Source organism: Oratosquilla oratoria, chromosome 1 (genome assembly GCF_046742065.1).
Source record: "Oratosquilla oratoria isolate Oo_2021 chromosome 1, ASM4674206v1, whole genome shotgun sequence".
Lineage (NCBI taxonomy): Eukaryota > Metazoa > Arthropoda > Malacostraca > Stomatopoda > Squillidae > Oratosquilla > Oratosquilla oratoria.
In genome coordinates this window covers 35,399,807-35,427,325 of record NC_134777.1, presented here as the reverse complement: position 1 = coordinate 35,427,325, position 27,519 = coordinate 35,399,807, and the positions used below count along the sequence as shown (strand labels likewise).

Below are 27,519 nucleotides of genomic sequence, written 5' to 3'. Positions count from 1 at the left end.
CTCTTTGTATTCTTTCTAATTTTCTTATATTCTTTTTTGTACTGAGTGACCATATCAGTGCTGCATATTCCAGGTTTGGCCTTATCAGTGTTTATAATATTTTTCTATCATTTCCTTATTCAGGTATTTAAAAGCCACATTTATTGATCTCAACAAATTGTATGTTTCTCTGACTATTTTATTTATATGATTATCTGGCAACATGTCTTTGGTGATTTTTACTCCTAGGTCCCTTTCAGAATTTACTTCCTTTACTTCTTTTTCATCAATTTTATACTGTCCTGATATCCTAATCTTGCTTTTCCCAAATTCGATTATACTGCATTTCTTGATGTTGAATTCTACTTCCCATCTCTTGCTCCACTCTGACACTTTGTTCAGATCACTGTAATAACTTGCAGTCTGTTTCAGAGTTTATTCTCTTTAATAACTTTGTGTCACCCGCAAAGAAGTTCATATAACATTAAATACTTTCGACCATGTCATTCACATATATAGCAAACATTATCAAAGCTAGTACCCCTGTGGGATGCCACTACTCATTTCTTCCCATTTTGAATATTTGTCTCTGTGCACTACTCGCATTTTTCTTCCATGTAGAAAACCCTCCATCCAATTCAATAGTTTTCCATGTATGCCTCCTATTGTTTCCAGTTTATATAATAATTTTCTGTGTGGTACCTTATAAAATGCCTTTTGTAAGTCCAGGAATGCAGAGTCTGCCCAGCCATCCCTTTCTTGCAATATATCTATCAATCTTTAATAGAAACAAATCAAATTAGTGGTACATGATATTCCCTGTCTGAATCCAGATGGCCTCGGGTTCAGTATATTGTTCTCCTACAGATATTTTGTCCATCTATTTTTGATGATTCTCACAAATTTTAACTATTGTACTTGTTAGGGACACCAGTCTATAATTTGTGTGTGTATCTATATATATGTATATATGTATGTACAGTATATATATACCAAGAGCTTTTTTGCCCTTATAAAGGAGGTAGCCAAGTCAGAGGCATGTACCTATTCCCAACCATTTCACTCCCCTCCCCCACCCTTCCCATCACGGCTCCTCATGGATGACGGGTCATCCCTGCATCTGCCAACTGCCTTTGGTCAAATGCAATGCAGCAAGGCCACTTAACTTAATCAGTGACCCCCCTCTCCATCCCCTTATGTAGGACAAGGGTAGATGGGGAGAAGTCAATTTGGGGGTTGTCAAAATATCATTCACACATAAACACCCCTATGAACCCCATCCCCCATCCCTCTCTTCATTGCATAACAGTATCATCCATACACAGTCATTTTCCACGCATCCCTGTCTCCTGCCCTCTCCCTTGCTCAACAGACATTCCCCATATATATATATATATATATATATATATATATATATATATATATATATATATATATATATATATATATATATATATGCATATATATATATATATATATATATATATATATAGATAATAGTGTATTTTTTCTGGCATGACTTTGAGAACTATTTTCTGTAAGGAGAAATATTCATTAATTGTCTAAAAATAAATTTCATACAACAGGTGAAATTTTGAACTCTACTGAACAACCACTTCTGAATGAAACAAACCTACTGGGTTGTACTCCTGATGAGGATTATGAGGATGCTTGTCAGTTTGGTCTTCAGAATAGTGCACAGGTGAGATAATATTTCGTACTTCAAGGAGATATTAAGGCAGACTTTTTATTTTAATAAGATTTCCTTTTTACAGACATATTTAAGGTAAACTTCTACTTCTCTAGCAAAAGGTTTTCTATATTGTTTGCACCATCAGATAAATGGGAGATGATAAGCTTCCTCTTTTATATATATATATATATATATATATATATATATCAGGCTACAGTGGGTAGATTTGGTCATGGGGTTTATGAATTAAGGATCTTTGGTGTTTAGTTGCATTGTACTGGTAGTCAAATAAGTATTATACTATTAGTTAAGCACAATTACAGTTAGTTAAACAAGTACATACATATACCAAAGGCTTTTACCCCTCTACAAGGGAGGTAGCCTAAAAACAGACATAAAATCCACTCCCACCCATTCCATCCCAACATACTCCATTCCCATTCACCACCCTCCCTCCCTCTTGGCTCCTCCTGGATGATGGGTCATCCCTGCATCTTGCCCACTGCCCTGGGTCAAAAGCATTGTTGCAAGACAATACATCCACAGCAAGGCCACTTCATTAAATCAGTGACCCACCCTCTCTCTGTCCCCTCATGCAGAAATGGAGAATATGGGGAGAAATCCCTTCGGGCTGTGTCAAATTATTTTTTCACACATACTCCCTCACCCCCCCATCCCCCACACACTCCCCCTCATGCATCACATTATCATCCATACACAACCATTCTCCATTCATCCCTATCTTCTGTCCTTCCTCAACAGACATTCTCCTCTTTCCCAATGCCCCTTTTACCCTATCCATCTATCTCATCCTTGGTTACCCCCTCATGTTTACTCCCTCTACCTCTGCCTTCCACACCTCTTTTACTAATCTTTCTTCACTCATTCTTTCCATGTGTCCAAACCATCCCAATACTCTTTCATCAAATATCATCTCCCAACTCCCTTTCCATCCCTGTTCTCCTCCTCACCTCCTCATTTCTCACACTGTCCAGCCTAGTAACCCCTATCATACTTCTCAGGCACCTCATCTCAAACACATTGAAACTTCTCCTCTGTTCCTCTATTATGTTCCATGTTTCTGCCCCATACAATGCTGTTGGCACAATCACTCCTTCATACAATCTCCTCTTAGCATCCATTCCCAAATGTCTATTTTTCATTACACTTTCTAATCCCCCAAGGTAGTCAAATAAGTATTATACTATTAGTTAAACATCCACTGCAAGTACAATTAGTTAAACAAGTAGAAGAGATCTGAAAAAGAGTAGCTTCCCACACAGAGTGGTAGATATCTGGAATAAATTAGATAATGCAACAGTGTGTGCAAATACTATCCAAGAATTTAAGAACAAACTTGATGCTGAAAGATACAATGATGGGTCACTAGGAGCATAGCTCCCTTCCCATGTAATACAACTAGGTAAATATTAGTTAAACAAATTCAAACATTGTATTATTTGTTAAATAAATTAAATCCACACAGAGGTGTATACCTCTGTTCATGTAGTTCTTGTTCCAGAAATGTAAATAACTAGAGGCCATATTATTGGCTCAGAGTATGCCCCAAGGAATTAAGACCTCATTCTTGTTTAAAGAACTTGCTACTATTCTTTCAGTTGACGGTGAATTATTTGTTATTTGTTGTGCTGTGTATTGAAAAATACTTTTTTTCAAGTACTGTCATTAAAAAATACATGTATGCATTTTGCTTCACTTCAAAGGCCATGGAGTTGATATCTGCATGGGGACCTCTCATCTATATGGGATGCTTTGCTGCAACCTTGTCCTCAGCCATTGCCTCATTGGTGGGAGCTCCTCGAGTTTTGCAGGCTTTGGCAAAGGATAAGCTATACCCAGGAATATATGGCTTCTCAAAAGGTTATGGAGCCAACAATGACCCAGTGCGAGGCTATCTATTGGTGTTCGTGATCTCATTTGCGTGTATCATGTTAGGTAAGATTATTTTTATCAATATACATTCTCTCTCTCTCTCTCTCTCTCTTTTCTTAAACAGATGCCTTGACTGGGTTATTAACTGCCTAATTATTTGAAGTCAGTACTTTAAAGACTGTAATGGGTACCCACATGAACCAGAACTACATATTCATGCATGTTAGAGTAAAATATCTGTTTATAAAAGAATGATGAGACATTTTCATACTATTATTGTCCTGGTTTTTTGTTGCTTCCTCAGACCTCTCTTTTCCTACTATTAAAACTCCATTTCCATTTCTGATCCCCCTGTGGTTGAGGAAGGTTGGGGAGAAAAATACTGCCACCATGTTTTTGTATGTGTCGTAGAAGGCAACTAAATGGGAAGGAGTTAGGAAATTAGGGATCTCCCTCTCTATGTTTTTCTTCAGTAAAAAGTTAAGGTTACAGGTTTTTAATCCAGGACCAGGTGACATTCACCTTGTGGTACAGTCTAGCATACTAGTGTTGAGATGGTATATCACCAGCAGCATTCAGGTCATCATCCAGCAGTAAGACAGTATCAGTACAGTATAGGCCTGTCTACAAAAACAAATTATCCCAGATGCAGCAATCACACGGAGGAGACTAAACACCTTATCTTATACTAGCCCAACTGAGCTATACCTAGACAACACAATATTTCTACAAGAGACTTATGGGCCAGTTTGGTGGCTGTTGCCAGTTACTTGAGAGCTGTGGGTCTCTTGATTGATTGATTCATGATTTTGGCATCATCTGCTAATAAATTTACATAGTTATCTATTCCATTCTCTGTATTGTGTATATACTGTGGGAACATTACAGGTGCCAGAACTGAACCCTGTGGTACCACACAGGTAACCTCCCCACTCCAACACCCCATCTTTCACTACTGTTTTTATACATCTGTTACTTAAAAAAGCCTTTTGTCCATTTCAATGTACTCTTTTTAAGGTGTAGATTTTCTGTCTTTATACCAAGGGTTCTTTCCCCCTTATAAGGGAGGTAGCCAAACCAAAAGGCTCCCACTCGTTCCACTCTTATCCACCAACCTCTCCTCCCTCTCATCTAAGCTCCTCATGAATGAAGGGTCATCCCTGTCTCCATCCCTCTGCCCAGGGCCAGAAGTAATGCAGCAAGCCATAGTACATCCACAGTAAGGCCACTTCACTTATCAGCAGCTAGGGGTGTGCTGATTTAATTTTTTTGCCGATGCCAATGCCGATTCCTATTCACTCTTAGTTGCCAATGCCGGTTCCACTTTATATAATTTTAGTATATCAGTTTTTAATATAAAGTAATTAAACTATGATTTTTACTTGCTTTATAATCTATGTAGATTTATACATGCCAGCTGTTGAGCTGTTGGATGCTAATGACTGAATGAACTTAATGAAGTGCTTATTGATTGACTGTTTTGTGATTATCAGTGTATGATTGTATTATTTTCTATCAGTTGAAAAAGAGGTTAAAAATTATGTATTTCATAGATTTTGATGTAACTACTAACTTCAAGTAACATGAATCATTTAATGCATGGTTTTAATAGAACACATGTACAGTGTAAAATTTATTAATCAATTTCTTAATCCTAACCTAATAGTAAAACCTAAACCTAACTCAGCCTCTGTTATGTAATATTTGACTCTTGGAATGCAGGAAATGGACAAAAGATTTTTTTTTTTTTTTTTTTTTTTTTTCAACATGCTGACTCACCCGAGTACTGCTGCATTCCATGGGTTGATAGTTAAAGTTAAACATTCACAAATTGAAGTTAAATGGCATCAATTTCTCCCCTGCTGAATCCCTTTCTAAAAAAAAAGTCTATTCTCACTGATACCAATTCACCAAAAAAAATGCCGATTCTTGCTGATGCTACTGATGCCGATTAATCAGCACACCCCTATCAGCAACATCCCACCTCTCCATTCTTACCTGCAGAAAAAAGAGAAGATGGGAAGAAATCCCTTTGGGCTTTGTCAAAATATCATCCACACTCAACCACTCTTTAACCCCCTCCCTTTCATGTATCAAAGTATCATCTATACACAGCCATTCTCCACTCACCCCTATCTCCTGCCTTCTCCCTTACATACTCAATTGACATTCTCCTCTTGATCAACTCTCCTTTCACCTCATCCATCCATTTCATCCTCGATCGTCCCCACAAGTTCACTTCACCCACCTCTGCATTCTCTCTATCTTCAATTTACCCCCACCCCCACTCCTCCCTTTCCTGCCACATGCGACCCCAAGTACTTAAAACTATCCACTTCCAGCCTCTCTTCTTTAAAATTTACTTCCAACTTGCGCACATTTACCTTCAACTTTTTCCTATCACATACCTTCCCAAACTCCATCACAAACTGCCTTAAACCCCCTTCTGACCCTACTACAAATGCAGTGTCATCCACAAACAACAGCTACCTCCCATTTTTCTCCATTTTCTTTAACCATCTCCAATCCCCTGCACATTACCCTCACATTTACTCCCCACACCACCCCATCCATGTACACATTGAACAGTCATGGCAACATAACACAGCCATGATGCAGCCCCACCTTTACCTCAGACCATTTCTAGTTCTAACACAGACTCTACTACTCTTGTAAAAAACTCTTGACTACCCATAGATTTTCTAACATCCATATTAGTATTTTGTGTGGTATATATATATATATATATATATATATAATATAATACACACACACACACACACTTCAACGAACGGACGGCTTAGAAGACGTTCTGAAGAAAAAGTGAAATTTCGTGGATCCCAAAGCAAAGGAAGTACCTATTGTATTTACAGGGTGGGGGGGAAATTGCTCGTGGTGTAGGGAAAGTAAGGAAAAAGGAGAAGGGGAGGGATTACTGAGGGAAATGGAAGGAAATGAGGAAGGTGAGGACTTGGCCCAGGCAGGCAGACGAAATCTAAACAAACGAGGTCCGGACCAATTTAGCGATGATGAAATGTCTAACAAAAATGTAAAGATTAGAAGTATAGATAAGAGCAATACAGTAGAAGATGATGAGAATATTTTCCAGGGATTTAAAGAGGGTGGGGGGGACACAAACCCCCCCTGATTAACAAGACTAGAAGAGAAACTCGATAAGATGATCAAGCACTGGGAATTTAAGTTCGGTCACGTTAACAACATTGTGCAGAGAGTTGAAAAATTGGAAGAACTAGAGAAGGCGAACAAAAACTTAACTAAGGAAATTGAAGAATTAAAAAAACAGTTAAAAGAAGTAAAAGAAGAGAATAAAGTCTTAAAGGAGAATAATAAGGAGAACAAGGAGGGTTGGAAAAAAATCCAAGAAAATAGCAAAGTTGCATTCACTGACATAATCAGACAGCAAATGAATGAACAAACTGAAGACTCAGTTATTAAAGTGATGAGACAGAAGGAGAATATAGTAAGAGACTTAGCAGACAGAAAGAAATGTATAATTATATTAGGAATGGAAGAGAAACATAACCCAGATAGAACCACAAGAATCAAAGAGGAAAATGAAAAAGTAAGAAATTTACTAGAATTAGTTCAGGAAGATGAGCCAGAAATAATGAAACAAATCGAAGAGAAATTCAGGCTCGGGAAATATAGTACAGACAAGACCAGACCAATTAAGATTAAATTCAGGTCACAAACTATGGCTGAGAATATCTTATCCAAAACAGGGAAACTAGCAACAAGTGAACAATATAAAAAGGTATGGATAAAAAGGGAAATGAATAAAGAGGAAAGAGAGGAGGAAATAAGGAATAGACATGAAGCTAAGAAAAAAAACGAGGCCAGAACGGAGACAGAAAAACAAGAATTCTACTGGAGAGTAGTGAATATGAAACTGAAGAAATGGAACATAAAAGAGAGAAACACAAAAGAAACAGAGAATACAATGGAAATAACAGAAAGTTAAGAGTATCCTACACAAATATAGATGGATTAATAACAGGACTGAATGAACTGAACAAATATCTGAAAGAAAAAGATCCGGACATAATGGGAATTGTTGAGACAAAATTAAAAGGCCCACTACCACCCAACAGCATAGGACACAATGCATATAATTATTGGATTAGAAACAGAAAGATAAAACAAGGGGGTGGAGTTATGTTCCTGACTAAGAAGGATATAAACGTGAAGAGAGTCACATATGGGAACAATAGAGTAGAGATGATAATGATAGAAGTAGAAGATAGAGATAAGAAGAGCAGAATTTTTTTAATAAACTACGTGCCCCCAAAAACAGCCTCATGGGAAGAGAATGAACATAAAAGCATGTTAGAAGACACAAGAGTAACACTAAACGAGATAATGGAAGATGGAGGAAGAATAGTTATGATGGGCGACTATAATTGCAAAGAAATATGCTGGGAAGAGATGACCATAAAGGGTGGAGAAGACTCATGGGGAAGTGTTCTACTTGAGATGATTATTGACCACACAATGACACAATGGATCCAAGAGAACACTAGGTATAGAAATGAAGAAGAACCATCGAGACTAGACCTAATAATCACATCAGAACCTAAAATAGTGGAAAAGATAGAATACCAGGCACCAATAAGCAAAAGTGACCACATATTGATAGAACTAGAACTAAATGAGAAAAAATACATGAAAAGAAATGAACAATATAGAAAAGGAAGAATGATGTATGAAAAAACAAATTTTGATAAAATAAGAGAATTCTTTCAAAAAGAAAACTGGGAAGAAATATACAAAGAAGAAACAACAGTGGAAGAGAAATGGAATATTTTGACAAAAATGTAAAAAAAAAGGAGTGGAAAAGTATGTCCCAAGACAAAAACAAGAAAAAGAATATGTAAAATGCTGGTACAATAGAAGTTAAAGGGAATTAAAAGACAAAAGAGACAAAGCTTGGACCAGATGGAAAAAACACAGAAAGCCTGAAAAATGGAAAATATATACTTGTTATAGAAATGAATATGTACAAGCATGCAGAGAGGAAAAGAGAAAATATGAAAAAATGTCATAGAAAAGTGTAAAGATCGACCAAAACTATTTTACAGATTTGTAAACAACAAATTGAAAAACAAACAAGACTTGGAGAAATTAAGACAAGGAGGAGTTGAATACACAGAGGAAATTGAAATGGCGGAAATTATGAACAAACATTTTAAATCGGTGTTTACAAGGGAGAACATACAACCTGAAGAGATCGAATGGAAAGAGAAAGTCCCTCCCATGAAAGAAATAGAAATAACAAAGAACGAAATATTGAAACACTTGATGTCAGAAAACCACATGGACCAGATGAAATAGTAAACTGGATTTTGAAAGAATGCAGGAATGAACTGGCAGACAAAATACATAGCATAATAAATAGTTCCTTGAAAGAAGGAAAAGTTCCAGAAGATTGGAAAAAAGCAAATATAGTACCTATATATAAAGGAGGAAATAAAGAAGACCCTAACAACTATAGACCAGTCTCCCTAACAAGTACAATAGCAAAGATTTGTGAAAGATTTGTCAGAAGTAGATGGGTAAAATATTTAGAAAAAAACAATGTGTTAAATCCAAGGCAATTTGGATTCAGACAAGGACGATCATGCGTCACCAATTTAATATGTTTCTATTCAAGGCTAATAGATATAATACAAGAAAGAGATGGATGGGCTGATTGTGCATTTCTAGACCTAAAAAAAGCTTTTGACAAAGTACCACATAAGAAGTTGCTTAAGAAATTAGAAACTGGAGGAGGAATACAGGGCAAACTGCTTAATTGGATGGAAGATTTTTTGCAAGAAAAGAAAATGAGAGTAGTGATAAGAGACAAACACTCAAAATGAGATGAAGTAATAAGCGGTGTTCCGCAAGGAACAGTTCTGGCCCCAATAATGTTTGCTATATATATTAATGATATGGATGAAGGAATTGAAAGCTATATGAGCTTCTTTGCAGATGATGCAAAACTACTGAAAAGAGTGAACACGGAAGAAGATTGTGAATCACTACAGAGTGATCTAAATAAAGTACAGGAATGGAGTAGGAAGTGGGAGATGGAGTTCAATACAAAAAAGTGTAGTATAATGGAATTTGGAAAAAGCAAAAACAGAATAACAGGATCATATAAATTGGGAGAAGAAGGAATAAAAAAAGTAGAAAATGAGAAGGACCTGGGAGTCATTGTTATGAATAATATGTCACCTGAGAAACATATAAATAAGATTTTTGGAGAAACCTATAATTTGATAAGAACAATCAAAGTTGCATTTACATACCTGGATGAAGAAATGGTGAAGAAAATCCTAATCACCCTGATAAGACCAAGATTGGAATATGCAGCAATGATATGGTCACCAAGTACAAAAAAATGTATAAAAAAAACTTGAAAGAATACAAAGAGCAATTACAAAATTGGCACCAACACTCTCAAAACTATCATATGAAGAGAGACTAGCAAAACTTGAACTACAGACACTAGAGCAAAGAAGAGAGAGAGGAGACTTGATAGCTATTTACAGAATCATGAAAGGCATAGAAATTACTGATAGAGAGAATCTGATAAAATGGGATGATAGAAATACAAGAGGACACGGAAAGAAAATAAAAAAAGACAGCTATAGAAGAGACCTGAAAAAGAACAGCTTTCCTCACAGAGTAATAGACAGTTGGAACAAGTTAGATGAGAAAGTGGTGTGTGCAAAAACAATACATGAATTTAAAAATAGTTTAGATAAAATGAGATATGAAGACGGGACACCACGAGCATAGCTCCCCTTCCCGTAAAATACAACTAGGTAAATACACCAAGGGCCTCTTCCCCCTTACAAGGGAGATAGCCAAAGTCAAATTGTCATAATCCTCTTCCAGATCCAGGAATACACAATCCATCCAACCTTCTCTCATGCAGCACACTCTTGAATAAAAACTTAGTGGGTTGTTTACACAAGACTTCCCTTTTCTAAATCCAAATTGATTGTTAGTGAAGATTCCTTTCTCCTCTAAATAATTCATTCATCTGTCTTATGATTTTTTCAAATGTTTTGGTTATCTTGCTGGTCAAGGATATTGGTCTTTAGCTCAGCAGTTACTCCCAAATTCCAGTCCAGTGGCAATTTATCCTGTTCCCGAGGTTGTTGTTGTTGTTGTCGTTCCCTAGACCGTCTGTCCGAGCAGTCCCGTCTCCCCAAGGAAGGCCACAGCCGAAACTGGGTTTTCCCACAAATCCTTTATAGAGTGTATGTTGTGTTGTTTGCGTGCATGATTGTGCATGTTCCCGAGGTGTAATCAGTTGGTGTACTTACCTAGTTGTATTTTATGGGACGAGAGCTATGCTCATAGTGACCCGTTTTTGTATCTTTCAACATCCAGTTTGTTCTTAAAATCTTTATAGTTTTGACACACTGTTTCCCAGTTTAGTTTGTTCCAGACATCAATCATTCTGTGTGGGAAGCTATTCATTTTCAAATCTCTTCTGTAACTGTCCTTATTTAGCTTCTTGTGTCCTCTCATTTCTCCTCTGTCCCATTTTAATAAGTCATCTCTATCAAGAACTTCCATCCCTTTCATAATTCTGTAAATAGTTAGCAAATCACTTCTTTCTCTTCTCTGTTCCAGTGTTGGTAGATGTAATTTATCCAAGCTTTGTTCGTTTGTCAAATTTGAGAGTGTAGGTGCCATTTTTGTCACTGCTCTTTGATTTTTTTTTTTTTTTTTTTTCCCTACGTGCCCATAGTGTCGCAGCATACTAGGTCTTATCAGTGTAATTAATATTGTCTTTACCATTTCTTTGTCCATATAGTCAAAGGCCACTTTCATTGATCAGGTGTCAAGTCACTTGAGATAATTACTCCTAAGTCCCTTTCTGAGTCGACTTTTTTGACTTCCTTAGTACCAATTTTATATTGGCCCAGTATTCTATTTTTGCTTTTTCCAAATTCCATTATACTGCATTTCTTAATGTTAAAGTTCACTTCACACTTCTGACTCCATTTCCATACTTTGTCTCGGTCTTCTTGTAGAGATCTGCAGTCTTCTTCTGTGCTTACTCTCTTAAGTAATTTGGCATCATCAGCAAAAAAGTTCATGTAACACTTCACTCCCTGATCCATATCATTTATATATATGGCAAACATTAAAGGAGCCAATACAGAGCCCTGTGGGATGCCACTTATCATATCTTCCCAGTTTGAGTTTTTGTCTGCAAGTACCACTCTCATTTTTCTTCCACTTAAGAAGTCTTCCATCCATTCCAGTAACTTACCTTGTATTCCTCCTATTATTTCAATATTTCTTATTACCTTTTTATGTGGTACTTTGTCAAAAGCCTTCTGCAAGTCCAAGAAGGCGCAATCTGCCCAGCCATCTCTTTCTTGTGTTATTTCTATTAATCTAAAGCCAAATTGTGTAGAGTTTAGTATTTTATTCTCTTCCAAGTGTTTGATACATTTGTTCCTGAAAACTGTTAGCTCCACTGCTACTAACAATTTCAGTAAGTCCACAGTCACTTACAATTTTCTTCACTTTTTTGTATCCTTTTTGTATTGTAAGTCACTCATTGATAGGCCCCATGCCTCTTTCATAATGTATGCATTTAATCAAGTTCCATTACTCAGTAAAGAAGGTGAATTAAATTGAACTTAATCTTTTCTTCATTTCTTCATAGTAAATACACTTGGTTGTACTATCTACACCAAGGGACTCCCCCTTGGGACCCCTGTACATCCCACCAAGCCAAGTCTGCTCCGATGTCACAATTTAATTCATCCAATAACTTTGAATGTTACAAATAAGTGCCACCCTTTAAGGGCATGACTTTACCTCCATGCACCAATAATTTTTCTCTTCCTCCACCCTTTTCTCCCATCAGAAAGACTGTTATACTGTCTCATGCAATACTATTTACACAAGCAAGCTGAGCATGGCTTGTATGTTTACATTTCGTCACATCATCTCTGTTATCGATACCCTAGCTTGTATTTACAAACTTTAGGTGGTAAGCGAGAATATGCAACTCTGCACTTCCTATTGCCCATTGTTTCAAAACATCCAAGTAATAAAATTTGCATATCTTTTCACTTACCCCTCTATCTACTTAAATGTCTACCTCTATCTACCGGCCTCATACATAACCTTTTTGCATATTTTTGTGTGTGCACATATTACTATCAATAGATTACCATGTATCTTTCATCTTGCTGATGAGTTGATTTTTTATAGCCTGATTTTAGAGATAAGCATCAGAGATAACTATCTTTATGCACTCATTTGCCAAATATAAACTTATCTATTTATCTCTTTTAGGTGATCTTAATGCAGTCTCCACACTGTTGAGTAACTTCTTCTTGGCAGCTTATTCTCTTATCAACTTCTCCTGCTTCCATGCCTCCTTCATCAAGTCACCAGGCTGGAGACCAGCCTTTAAGGTATTGTGTTTTGTTTATTGAATCAGCCCAGTATTAGGTACTGACTGTATGATTTTTATGCCATAAATATTTTAGAAATTTTAGTTATATTCCTGCAGGCCAGAGTCATGCATCATTCTTTTGTGATTGGAAACTAGAACTCCATTAGGTATTGACTACATGGAAAGATGCAGACAATACTTTAGGGGTTATATTTGGGTGTCCCCATGGATCTGAGCCAGACGTCATTCATCTATTTTAGATATTAAAATCTGCATAGAAAGGAATGATGATACTTTTGTACTACAGCTTTCCTTCAATTATGCTTTTTCCTTTAAACTGTCTTTTACCATTTTTATTATTCTACCCCTTCCTGCTCCACCTGTGATCTTTCTTGAAGAGCTTGTTTGGTGATCTAGGTGTAAATACATTTTTGTGTGGACATATTGTGATAAACTCATGGTAGGTTATTGTATAGGTTAGAGTAGTATTCTGCTGAGTTATTTTTATGTGAATTGGTAGCAAGGTAGAACTAGGGAAGCATCTGAGAGGTATAAGAAGAAGGGAGGAAAAACAGTATCTGAGGTGAGGGAGACAAAGAAGACAGCAATGTATTTACCTAATTGTACATACATATACCAAAGGCTTTTTACCCCTTAAAAGGGAGGTAGCCAGAAGACAAAGGCATAAAAACCACTCCCACCCATTCCATCCCTATGTACTCCATTCCCATCCACCCCCTTCCCTCCCTCTTATCTAGGCTCCTCCTGGATGATGGGTCATCCCTGCATCTTGCCCACTGCCCTGGGTCAGAACCAGTGTTGCAAGACATAGCACATCCGCAACAAGGACGCTTCATTAAATTGGTGAAACCCCCCCCCTGCCCCCTCATGCAGAAATGGAGAAGATGGGGAGAAATCCCTTTAGGCTGAGTCAAATTATTTTTTCACACATAATTCCTCACCCCCCATCCCCTACACATTCCCCCTCATGCATCACAGTATCATCCATACACAACCATTCTCCATTCACCCCTATCTTCTGTCCTCTCCCGTCCTTCCTCAACAGACATTTCCCTCTTTCCCAATGCATCCTTTTACTCTATCCATCCATCTCATCCTTGGTTGCCCCCTCATGTTCACTTCTTCCACCTCTGCCTTCCACACCTCTTACTAATCTTTCTTCACTCATTCTTTCCATGTGTCCAAACCATCTCAATACTTTTTCATCAACCCTATCTCCCAACTCCCTTTCCACACCCCAGTTCTTCTCCTCACCTCCTCGTTTCTCACTCCATCCAGCCTAGCAACCCCTATCATACTTCTCAGGCACCCCATCTCAAACACATTGAAACACCTCCCTTCCTCCTCTATTATGTTTCATGTTTCTGCCCCATACATTGCTGTTGGCACAATCACTCTTTCATACAATCTCCTCATAGCATTCATTCCCAAATGTCTGTTTCTCATTACACTATTTAATCCAACAAGGCATATACTTGCTTCTCTCAATCTACAGTCTACCTCCACCTCCACTCCTCCCTTTCCCACCACATTTGCACCCAAGTACCTAAAAATATCCACTTCCTCCAGTGTCTCACCCCTAATATTCACTTCCAGTCTGCTGCCATTTTCTCCCCTTGTACATCTCATCACCTTACTTTTACCCACATTTATTTTCAACTTCTTTCTTTCACACACCTTCCTAAACTCCGTCACTAACTTCCTCAATCCCTCCTGTGATCCTTCTACAAACAGTGTTGTCAGCAAACAACAACTGGCTTATCTCTCACTTTTCTCCATTTTCTTTAACCATCTCCAATCCCCGACCCACTACCCTTGCATTTACCTCTTGCACCACCTTATCTATGTATAAATTGAACAGCCAAGGTGACATAACACATCCCTGACAAAGTCCCACCCTTTACCTCAAACTTCTCACTCTCTCCATTTCTGATTCTAACACAAGCTCTACTACTCATGTAAAAACTCTTGACTGCTCTTAACAGCTTTCCTCCTATCCCATGTATCTGCAATACCTTCCTGTCTACCCTGTCATAAGCCTTCTCCAAATCCATAAAACCCCAAAAAAACATCCTTACCTTTTCCTTAAAGTTTCTCACATATCTGTCTTACCACAAAAATCTGATCCATGCAACCCCTACCTGTCCTAAAACCACACTGTTCCTCGCCCTCTGTTCCTCTCCTAATCCTCTCAATCAAGACCCTCCCATAAGCCTTCCCAACTACACTTAACAAGCTTATCCCTCTGAAACTACTACACTCACACTTGTCCCCTTTTCCCTTGTAAAGTAGAACTATACAGGCTCTCCTCTAGTCCTCTGGTACTCTACCCTCACTTAAACAAACATTAAATAACCTCACCAGCCAGTCAACCATCACTGTATTCTACATGACACCCATCCAACACAGGTGCCTTACCTGCTCTCATCATCTTAACAGCTGCCTTCACCTTATCGTTCCTTATTTCTCCTCCATTGTCCTCACTCATCATGGTAATTTTCTTAGCACTTCCCACTGCAACTACCTTTCCCTCCCTATCCCCATTCACATTTAGCAATTCTGTAAAATAATCTGCCCACCTTCCTCTTACTGCCTTCTCTTCCATTATCTTCTCTCCATCTACACCTTTTACTTTTTCTTCTCTACTTGATTCACCTCCTCTTCCTCTCTTAATTTCTTTCCAAATCATCTTTTTATTAGTTTCAAAATTTTCTGTCACACTCTTACCCCATTTCACATCTGCTCTCCTCTTTGCCTCCATCATCTTATGCTTTACTTCTCTTCTCTTTTCTTTGTACCACTCATATGATTCTCTCATCCTATTTTGTAACCAATCTGTGAAAGCTCGCTTCTTCTCTTCTACAACCTTCTTTGCTTCCTTATCCCACCATTCACTACCCTTCCTTTTATTTCCTTCCACTCTCCTTGTTCCACACACTATCTTTGCATACCTTGTGACTCCCTCCTTGAACCATTCCCATTTCTCCTCCACTCCTAGTTCTACTCTATCCTTCACTCCCTCCCACTCCTCTTTCAGCTTCTTCTTGTACTCCTTCTCCTTTTTTTTTTTTTTCATTTAAGCTGTTCACTTTAAGCACCTCCCTACCTTTTTTCTTTTTCCTTTTTCTCCATCTGTCCTCCACTCTCAACTTAACCTTCCACCAAAAATGATGTGATATTCCCCCACTCTCTCCCCATAGAACATGTACATCCTTAACTCTTCCTACTATACTCCTGGTTACCACTATATACTCATAGTCTGTTAATGCTCTGTCTACCACCCTTCTATCCACCACACTCTCTCATGTGTACTTATTGTAGTATACAGGAAAGTAGCAATACTCATTGGGTCCTGTCACTTACTCTCCAATTTATCATGCCTAGCCTCAGATTCATGTACAGTTACAACTTGATCTGTACCATTGATTTCCATTTATCATATATATAAAATGGGGTAGGAGTATGATAAAATTTGGAAAAGAATATAATTTTTTTTTTTAAGGAAGTGAAGAGGGTGGGGAGATTAGTTAGGTAGAAAGGAAAAGGTAAAGGTTGCATATGGTGCATAACTTGGAAAAATAAGTCTGTATTGCACACCACTCCATCAGTCTCTCATATAAATGAGCAAACTTCAATAGTGGTTAAGGGGAAGAACCTTGGGTATGTTATGGATCATTTGATATGAATCAGTGATGTCTTTAGGAAATATGAACTTTTTAATACCTAATTACTGCTTTTCAAATAAATCATTTTACTTTACAGTATTACAACCAATGGATGAGTTTGATTGGTGGCCTCTTATGCCTTGTAACCATGTTCCTGATTGATTGGGTCACAGCACTCGTCACATTTGTTGTCACAGTAACCTTGTATTTGTATGTCAGCTACCGTCAACCAGGTATGTTGATGTCACATGTATTTATATTCTTATGTTCTGTGATATGTGCTAATGAAAAACTAGTAGATATGTGAAAAATAATTGAAAATGAAAACTTCCCACCACCTTCTAGAGATGTAGCCCAGAGGTTCCACTCAATGTGTGGACAAGGCCCAAGATATTTGATCAACTCCAACTGTATACCATCACACACTTTTTCATTGTTTTTCTCCTCCCCTTATTTGTGCTAACTGATGACATGAAAAAGACACTCCATTAATAAGGATGATACTTGTTACTTTGAGTTTCATTGACTGGAAACTACAGTCCCAGAGTGGCTGGCAATCAGGCCACTCTACTCAACTCTAAGTCCAAATGCCCTGAATTTTTTCAAGGAGAAATATAAGTAAAGCCTTTTTCTAGTCCAAGCACATGTCATTATTTTGAGTACAAGTGTTTTAAACCATACAAAAGTGCTCCTGTTTCAATGAAAGAAATTAAATTATTTTCACATCCTCAAGGTTAAGTTATCAAGGTAGAAAGTAGCATAATGAAATGCAGGTTTATATATATATATATATATATATATATATATATATATATATATACATACACACACACATATACATACCAAGGGGCTCTTCCCTCTAATAAGGGAGGTAGCTAAGTCAAAGACATGTACCTACTCCCACCCATTTCACTCCCATCCATCACCCATTGCCTTCCTTTCATCTGAGCTCCTCATGGACAAAGGGTCATCCCTGTCTCCTGCCCACTGCCCAGGTTAGAAGCAATACAGCAAGATGCAGCTCATCCACAGCAGAGCCATTTCATTTACACAGTGACCCTCCCTCCTCATCCTCTCATGTGGAAAATAGAGAAGACTGGGAGAAAACCCTTTGGACTGCAAATATCATCCATACACAACTATTCTCTGCTTACACGTATACCCTACCTTCTTCCTTCTGGTTGTCCCCTCAAGTTCACTTTATCTACCTCTGCTTTCCACTTTTTTTTTTTTCTCTCTTTTTTTTTTCTCTCTCTCTCTCTCTCTCCCTCCCTCCCTCCCTCTCATTCATTCTTTCCGTGTACCCAAGCCACCCCAATAATCATTCATCAACCCTGTCTGCTAGCCCCCATTTTACACCCACTTTCCTCCTCACCTGTTCATTTCTCACTCTATCCAACCTTGTAATTCTCACCATACATCTCAGACACTTCATCTCAAATACATTTAAACTTCTCCTTCCTGCCTATCTTAAATTCCAAGTCTTTGCCCCATACAGTGTCGTAGGCACAATCACCCTTTCATATAATCTTCTCTGTGCAGAGCTTGCAACTGGTGACTGCTACCCACCTCCTTTTCCTCTTCCTCTTCCTTCTCCCCTCCTACCCCTCTCCTCCTTTTTCTCCCTTCCTTGTATTATTATTAGCCAATGACATAGAAATCTCACCAAATCCAACAGACAACAGTCCAGTGTTTCTTCCCAGAGAAATCAATGGGAGGTCCCTGTATCATTATTTGTTAATGTTGTGGTTTACCAGTCAATAAGACTAGACATCAGATATTATTACTAAGATAGTGTCATGGTGGGAGCCAGAATGAAAAAATAATTTCTGTCAGGTGTAGAAGGGATTAGCAATTAGTGAGTGGAGGAGAACTCAGATAATAGAATATCCAGACGTAGATGTAGTGTATTTGCAGTATTGTTTTACCAAGTTTTAAAATATATACCTACTAATGGTTATTTTCATCTTCCTTTTCAAGATGTGAATTGGGGTTCTTCAACTCAAGCACAAACTTATGTGTCTGCTCTCAAGACAACTTTAGATCTTAACACTATTGAAGAGCATGTGAAGAACTTCCGACCACAGATGTTGGTACTGTCAGGTTCACCAGGTGTAAGGCCTCCACTACTGGACTTTGCTCAAAGCATTACCAAGAATATTTCTCTTCTTATTTGTGGACATGTCATCAAGGTAAGCAAGTAATGAGAATACATTATCTTGTGTTGTTCTTTACAAAAATACAGTAAACCCATGATGCTCATGGAGGTTAGGGAAGAAGGACACCTGCAAGGTTTAGAAATCTACAAGCAATAGATTAGTTATCCTTCCTACTCTGAAAATATCTTTTGTAGGTGTGGGGAGCGGGGTTCATTGCAGGAGAAAAGGAAAATATCTCTTGTAGGTGTGGGGAGGGGGGTTCATTGCAGGAGAAAAGTACTGTGAGAGCATCTAGTCCCTTCACTCCATCCTATTTAATTTCCTTCCATGTCATGTATGGGAACATTGTAATATTCTTGCCAACCCACCACCACCACCACAAACACACGAGGTATTGGAAAAGGGATAGGTAGATACATATAAGTAGTAAAGAATGCATACATACATATACCAAAGGCTTTTTCCCCCTTACAAGGGAGGTAGCCAAAAAGAAAAAGGCATAAAAACCATTTCCACCCACTCCATCCCTAATACACTCCACTCCCCTCCACCCTCCCTCTTATCTTGGCACCTCCTGGATGATGGGTCATCCCTGCATCTTGTCCACTGCCCTGGGTCAGTGGCAGTGTTGCAAGACACAGCACATCCACAGCAAGGCTGCTTCATTAAATCGGCGACCCCCCCTCTCCGTCCCCTCATGCAGAAAAGGAGAAGACGGGGAGAAATCCCTTTGGGCTGCGTCAAATTTTTCTCACACATACTACCTCACTCCCCATCCCCCCACCCATTCCACCTCATGCATCACATCATCATCCATATACAACCATTCTCCATTCACCCCTGTCTTCTGTCCTCTCTCGTCCTTCCTCAATAGACATTCCCATCTTCCCCAAAGCCCCTTTCACCCCATCCATCCATTTCATCCTAGGTTGCCCTCTCATGTTCACCCTCCACATCAGCCTTTCATACCTCTTTTACTAGTCTTTCTTCACTCATTCTTTCCATGTGTCCAAACCATCCCAATACTCTTTTATCCACCCTATCTCCCAACTCCCTTACCACCCCTGTACCTCCTCATTTCTCACTCTATCCAGCCTAGTAACCCCTATCATACTTCTCAGACACCTCATCTCAAATACATTCAAACTCCTTCTCTCTTCCTCTCTTATGTTCCATGTTTCTGCCCCATACAGTGCTGTTGGTATAATCACTCCTTCATACAATCTCCTCATAGCATCCATTCCCAAATGTCTATTCCTCATTACACTTTTTAATCCACCAAGGCATTTACTTGCTTCTCTCAATCTACATTCTACCTCCACTCCACCCTTTCCTGCCACATTCACACCCAAGTACCTAAAGCTATCCACTTCCTCCAGTTGCTCTCCCTTAATTCTCACTTTCAGTCTACTGCCACTTTCACCCCTTGTACATCTCATCACCTTACTTTTACCCACATTTATCTTCAACTTTCTTCTTTCACACACTCTCCCAAACTCTGTCACCAACTTCCTCAATCCCTCCTCTGATCCTGCAGTGTCGTCAGCAAACAACAACTGGCTCACCTACCACTATTCTTCTCCATTTTCTTTAAACATTTCCAATCCCTGATCCACCACCCTTGCATTTACCTCTCACACCACCCCATCCATGTATAAGTTGAACAGCCAGGGCGACATAACACATCCCTGATGAAGTCCCACCTTTACCTCGAACCACTCACTCCCTCCATTTCTAATCCTGACACATGCTCTACTACTCTCGTAAAAACTCTTGACAGCTCCTAGAAGCTTTCCTCCTATCCTGTATATCTGCAAGACCTCCCACAGTGCCTTCCTGTCTACCCTATTATAAGCCTTTTCCAGATTCATAAAAGCTCAAAAAACAACCTTACTTTTTCCTATAGCTTTCTCACATATCTGTCTTACCACAAAATTTGATCTATGCAACCTCTACCTGTGCTAAATCCACACTGCTCCTCGCCACTCACTCCCTCTGTTCCTCTCCTAAACCTCTCAATCAAGATCCTCCCATAAGCCTTCCCAACTACACTTAACAAGCTAATCCCTCTGAAACTACTACACTCACACTTGTCCCCCTTTCCCTTGTAAAGTGGAACTATATAGGCAATGTATTCAAAATAGCAGGAGAAAGGAGGGACAATAATAGTAGAAAATGTCTCATCATTCCTTAAGGAGAAAAGATTTTACTCCTAACATAGATGAATGTGTGACTATGGTTCATAGGGGTGCTCCAAAATAGTTCCTGACCATGTAACCCTGCAGTCAGCACCCTAGTATGGAAGGGGGCAACAAATGAGTGTAGGATGGATGTGTGCCAGTGTGGGAGCAGATGATGTCCAGTAAACATCATCAGTGAGGATACAGTACTTAAAAGTAATTTGATAAGAGTATGATATTACATATGTTTACCAAAGGGCCTTTCTGGAGGTGGCCAAGTCAAAGTGCACACCCATTTCATACAGCTCATAAGACAGCATCAACATAAAATAGGCTTAACCACATTATCAAACTACCCAAGGTGCAACATTCACATGGAAGACACTGAAAACTTTATCCTACACTGCCTCACACTAACAAACCCCAGACAACAACAATATTTCTTCCCTGAGTAATCAATGGGCTCTGTCAATGGCCACTGCTTGTTACCTGGAACCATGGGTCTCCTGCAAGAATTTACAGAGCAAATAAAAATATCTCTTTGGGCTCTATTACCCTTTCACCCACTCACAACCTCCTTCCATCCCCACCTATCTTTTATACACACTTAGTGCCTGCTTTCCAACTCCTAGCTGATGACAGAAACCAATCCAGACCCCCTACACATGTCCAACACAAACAACACCCACAATAAAGTGTGCACACAGATTGAGCCAGTGCTCACATGCAGTTCCTGGAGCTATTTCACATGCATCATTCACAGGCAGTTAACACCTCTAGAAACTGAAAAGGAAATAGTCTTATTCTCATTGTCTGGATAATCATCATTGTCACTGTCCTCAAAATGTTCCTCAGTTTCTGAATCTTCAGCAGCCAAATATCTTCTATTTCCTCCTGTGTTACTTTCCTGTGTCTATGGAAGCAGTTTTCTTTGTGTTACCACTCATCTCTGTAGTAATAATAATTCTTGAGCTCATGATACAGTACAGTACATTTTTTGTTTCACTAGATCTGGTCACATGCCCTTCATATATCATTGTATTTCATGTAATTCTTACATATCATGTATTTTTTCTTTACACACTTCTATTGCATCAATGTTAACTATAAGAAATGGAACTTACTCAGAGTAAATACATGAAACTAGCAGGCAGATATTTATGTTTACACCCTCAGGCAATCAGCTGATCTTTCAGCTGATGCTCTCACTGAGTTAATGACATAGATAACTAATTGCAAGTGTTACAAATCTACAATGTATTTCTATTTTCACTTCAAAGCCTCCATATGATGTTTGTATGGCTTTATTCATATTATGAGGGAGGGTGGAGGGGTGTGGAGTGTTTTCGGGGATGGAATGGGTGGGAATGATTTTATGCCTTGTCCTTTTTGGCTACCTCCCTGGTAAGGGGGAGAAAGTCTTGGTATATGTATTTACCTAGTTGTAATATACGGGAGGGGAGCTATGCTCGTGGTGACCCGTCTTTGTATCTCTCCGCATCAAGTTTTATCTTAAAATCTTGTATAGTGTTAGCACATACTGTTTTGTTGTCTAATTTGTTCCATGTATTTATCGCTCTGTGTGGGAAACTGTTCCTTTTCAAGTTTTTTCTATAACTATCCTTTTTCAATTTTTTTCCGTGTCCTCTTGTTTTACCGTTGTCCCACATTAATAGGTCGTTCCTGTCTAAAACTTCCATTCCTTTCATTATTCTGTATATAGTTAGCAAATCTCCTCTTTCTCTTCTTTGTTCTAGAGTTGGTAGGTTCAATTTGGATAGTCTTTGCTCATATGTTAGTTCGGCGAGTGTCGGTGCTAGTTTGGTTGTCGCTCTTTGTAATCTTTCTAGTTTCTTAATATTCTTTTTGGTACTGGGTGTCCAAAGTGATGCTGCGTACTCGAGTTTTGGTCTTATTAGTGTAGTAAGTATTTTCCTTATCATTTCTTCGTCCATATAGGTAAATGCCACTTTGATTGCTCTCAATAAGTTGTAGGTTTCTCCGAACATCTTGTTTATATGCTTATCTGGTTTCATGTCCTTTCCAATCATCACTCCAAGATCTTTTTCAAAGTTTGTTTTATTTATTTTTTCTTCCCCAATTCTGTAATCTTTTGATATTCTATTTTTACTCTTTCCAAATTCCATTATGCTGCATTTCTTAATATTGAATTTATGTATGTATGTATGTATGAGTGCATAAACATGGCCAACATAAGCAAATCCTGTGACACCCGTGGTGGTCACACTCATGTGTTATCACACTATTTCACCACATTTCAGTACCATATCATGGGTATTTTCTTCTACAGATGCAGACATTTGTATCATAGTTGTAGCATACATAACTTACTTATTATTGTAAAAACAACAAGTAAAATCCAAACCAAATGAGGTGCATAGTAGCATAGGTATGCTGGTGTAGTAACCATGTGACAATGCCCATGTCACCAAACCTGTATACTCACCATGTTTTCTGGGTTTCCATATCAATAGAGGACATGTGGAAGAATATTACTGCCTAATAGATGGGTCAGTGATGAGTTGCATCATGTGTATGATCACTGAAATTTTAATTTGAGCATGTGGCATTTTTGTAGTTTAGTAGGTTAAGGGGAATATGTTTTTAAGTGTATTTTTACAATTTAACCAACCAAAGGGTTAAGCACACTAGGTATTGGAAATGTAGCCAACACTTGCCCACACCTTCACCCCAAAACACCAACAAAACAATTACATTTTAAACAAAGTATAAATAAACATTGACAACATCACAAACAAACACACAAAGCTACTACAATTCCTACACAGACACACCAACCACATCAAACTTACATCATTCTGTCAATCAACTCAATGTGTTTGGTGAAGGCCCTGTGCGTGGCACATAGTACATTTTCATTTAGTTGACGGTGCAATTAAGTTTTATGGTCTAACATCCTTCCATTGTATCTTATTTTTTAGGGTCCCCAGACTCAGCGTGTTCGAAATGCATTAACCAGGCGGGCATATAACTGGCTTGAAAAGCACAAGATTCGAGCTTTCTACTCAGTGGTTGAAGGAAATACCCTCGAAGAAGGATCAAGAAACCTGTTTCAGGTAAGAATTGTATTTCATTCACTTGCTCTCTCCTTCACATCTCTTATATATTTGTATATTTTGGCACCATGTTTTCCTGAAGACATATTTTGATGAAGAAAACAGCAATATCTGCATTATTGATCTTCATGTGAAGTTTTTCAAGATGTCCAATTATACACTTGGCCTTTGTATTCAAGATTGTTATTGTTCGTCTGAAGGACATCAGTCAAAATCAGAAAAAGAAAAGTAGAAGTTTAGTGCTAAACATTTAGCACAGTGCATACACTAAGTACTAAACTAATGTTAGACATCTTGAAAACCTCCACAAGAAGATAAATAATGCAGGTATTGCTGTTTTTGTCAGTGAAATAAATATATATATATATATATATATATGTATGTATACACACACATATATATATATATATATATATATATGTATACACATATATATATATATATGTATACACATATATATATATATATGTATACACACATATATATATATATATATATATATGTATGTATATATATATATGTATACACATATATATATCAGACAAGGAAGATCATGCTCCACAAACTTAATATGCTTTTACTCAAGACTAATAGACATAGTGCAAGAAAGAAATGGATGGGCTGATTGTGCATTCCTAGACTTGCAAAAAGCCTTTGACAAAGTACCACACAGAAAACTACTAAAAAAACTGGAACACATAGGAGGAATACAGGGAAACCTACTAAAATGGATAGAGGACTTTCTGACTGGTAGAAAGATGAGAGTAGTGCTCAGAGAAAAATATTCAGACTGGAAAGAGGTGATCAGTGGAGTACCGCAAGGATCTGTGCTGGCACCAATAATGTTTGCTATCTATATGAATGACATGGATGAAGACGTGAACTGCTACATGAGCTTCTTTGCCGATGACGCCAAACTGCTAAGGAAAATAGAAACTGATGAGGACTGTGAAGCACTGCAAGAAGACCTAAATAGGGTATGGAACTGGAGTCAGAAATGGGAAGTGGACTTTAATACGAAGAAGTGTAGCATAATGGAGTTTGGAAAAAGCAAAAACAGAATATCAGGAAAATATACAATTGGAACCAAAGAAGTAAAGAAAGTAGGATCCGAAAAAGATTTGGGAGTAATTATCACGAACGACTTGTCCTATGATATACAGATTAACAAAATTGTCGGGGAGACTTACAACTTGCTAAGATCAATAAAAGTGGCGTTTACATACTTGGACGAAGACATGATGAAAAAAATATTGGTTACATTGATAAGGCCTAGATTAGAGTATGCAGCGACATTGTGGTCCCCCAGTACCAAAAAGAATATAAAGAAAATAGAAAGAATCCAAAGAGCAGCTACAAAAATGGCACCTGCACTTGCAAACCTATCATACGAAGAGAGATTGGCTAAACTGGAGTTACCGACACTGGAGCAAAGAAGAGAGAGAGGTGACCTATTGACCATCTACAGAATCATGAAAGGCACAGAGGTACTCGATAGTGAGAACTTACTTAACTGGGACAAAAGAAACACAAGAGGACATGGAAAGAAAATAAAAAAACATAGCTATAGAAGAGAACTGAAGAAAAACAGTTTTCCTCATAGAGTTTTGGACACTTGGAACAAACTGGACAATGAAATAGTATGCGCAAAAACCATTCATGAGTTTAAAAAACAAACTAGACACTGCAAGATACAAAGGCGGGACAACACGAGAATAGCTCCCCTTCCCGCAAAATACAACTAGGTAAAATACAACTAGGTAAATATATATATATATACATATGTATATATATACAGTATATATATATACATATGTATATATATATCTATATATACATATATATATATATATATATATATATATATACAGTATGTATATGTATACATTATTTGTATGTATATGTATACATTATTTATATATATATATATATATATATATCACTTACACAAAATGTTGTAGCACATTTGTAAATAATAATCACGAAGAACCCATAGTCGGAATAAAAGGAAACTTTAGAAGAAAGTGTAACTTCTATATTTTGGCTAATAGCTATAGCCCTCTTCCTGAAGAGGGCTATAGCTATTAGCCGAAGTATAGAAGTTGCACTTTCTTCTAAAGTTTCCTTTCATTCCGACTGTGGGTTCTTCGTGATTAATATATATATATATATATATATATATATATATATATATATATATATATATATATATATATATATGCAATGTAGACCACTTGGAAAAAGAAACTAACAAAGCAGAGCGCTTTCGTATATTACATCTTCAGTGCAAAAAGTACTTTTTTCAGTGCAAAAAGTATTTTTTCAGTGCAAAAAGGTACTTTTTGCACTGAAGATGTAATATACGAAAGCGTTCTGCTTCATTAGTTTCTTTTTCCAAGTGGTCTACTTTGCATAAGTGAACACACGTACCCGTGTTCTTATTAGCATATATACACACACACACACATATACCCTCAGTGGATCCAGAGAAGGTATATGACAAGATTGAAAAGAAAGTATTGTAGATATATGGGACAGAGGGAAAGATGTACAGTGCTGTAAAAAGCTTTTGCAAGAGTAGTAGAGCTTTTGTTATGTTTGGGAATGGTGAGAGTGGGGCTGCATGAAGGTTGTGTATATGTGTATACAAAATCATCTTTTGTGCATTAAATTTTGAATTGAAATATTTTTGTGTAAAACATATTTAACTTTGAGTTTAACCATCATTGCAGTTGGCTGGATTGGGCAAACTTAGGCCTAACATTGTTCTTCTTGGTTATAAAGCCAATTGGGCCAAGTGTGACAAGCAAGAACTTAAGGCATACTTTGGAACATTACAGTAAGTAAAAAGATTTTATGTTAATAAGTTTTTGTGAGATACTCACTGATACAACATAGACAACAGTCCAACATTTCTTCTCAGAGAGATCTGTGGGAGGTCACAAGGACTGTTGCCAGCCACTGTGGGGCAGTTCCTTTTCCTCTTAATGAAACTTGAGGCAACAATAAATTGATTTGAATTCAGCTCTCTCCTCTACCAGTAGCACCTCAGCCAATTTTAATTTTTTCACTACCATATTCACACCTCCCTTTCTGTCGTATCTCTATGCCAGGTTTCTCCTTTGTTCAATAACCATTTACTTATGAATGAAATCAAGCCATCAAGATTGGTATAGCCCACCCTTAAGATACTTGCATTGTTTTGACATTCTCTCAACAGTCTGTATGTTTGACCTACAGTGTTGCTGATATTCCTAAAGGAGGACAAATTATCCACAGCAAATTCTGCTAGATCTTCTTTTGTTTTTGTAATTGTTTCACTTGTCATTGAGGAATTCAGTGTTGCACTTTTTTAGCTTTTGCTCATTTGCAAGACTGTGCTTTACTTTGCT

The 27,519-nt window shown here is 37.8% G+C and overlaps 1 protein-coding gene across 2 annotated transcripts in view; it reads left to right on the top strand.

Moving 5' to 3' along the window:
- LOC143032857 (bumetanide-sensitive sodium-(potassium)-chloride cotransporter-like) overlaps positions 1 to 27,519 on the top strand; it is a 292,888-nt gene that overhangs the window by 229,593 nt on the left and 35,776 nt on the right. For both annotated transcript variants that reach the window (XM_076198045.1, XM_076198052.1), the window contains exons 10-16: positions 1,566 to 1,681; positions 3,397 to 3,628; positions 12,902 to 13,023; positions 16,788 to 16,923; positions 18,671 to 18,882; positions 23,993 to 24,127; positions 26,860 to 26,966. In XM_076198045.1, coding sequence (XP_076054160.1) covers positions 1,566 to 1,681; positions 3,397 to 3,628; positions 12,902 to 13,023; positions 16,788 to 16,923; positions 18,671 to 18,882; positions 23,993 to 24,127; positions 26,860 to 26,966 — 1,060 coding nt within the window. The remainder of the gene's footprint in view (positions 1 to 1,565; positions 1,682 to 3,396; positions 3,629 to 12,901; positions 13,024 to 16,787; positions 16,924 to 18,670; positions 18,883 to 23,992; positions 24,128 to 26,859; positions 26,967 to 27,519) is intronic.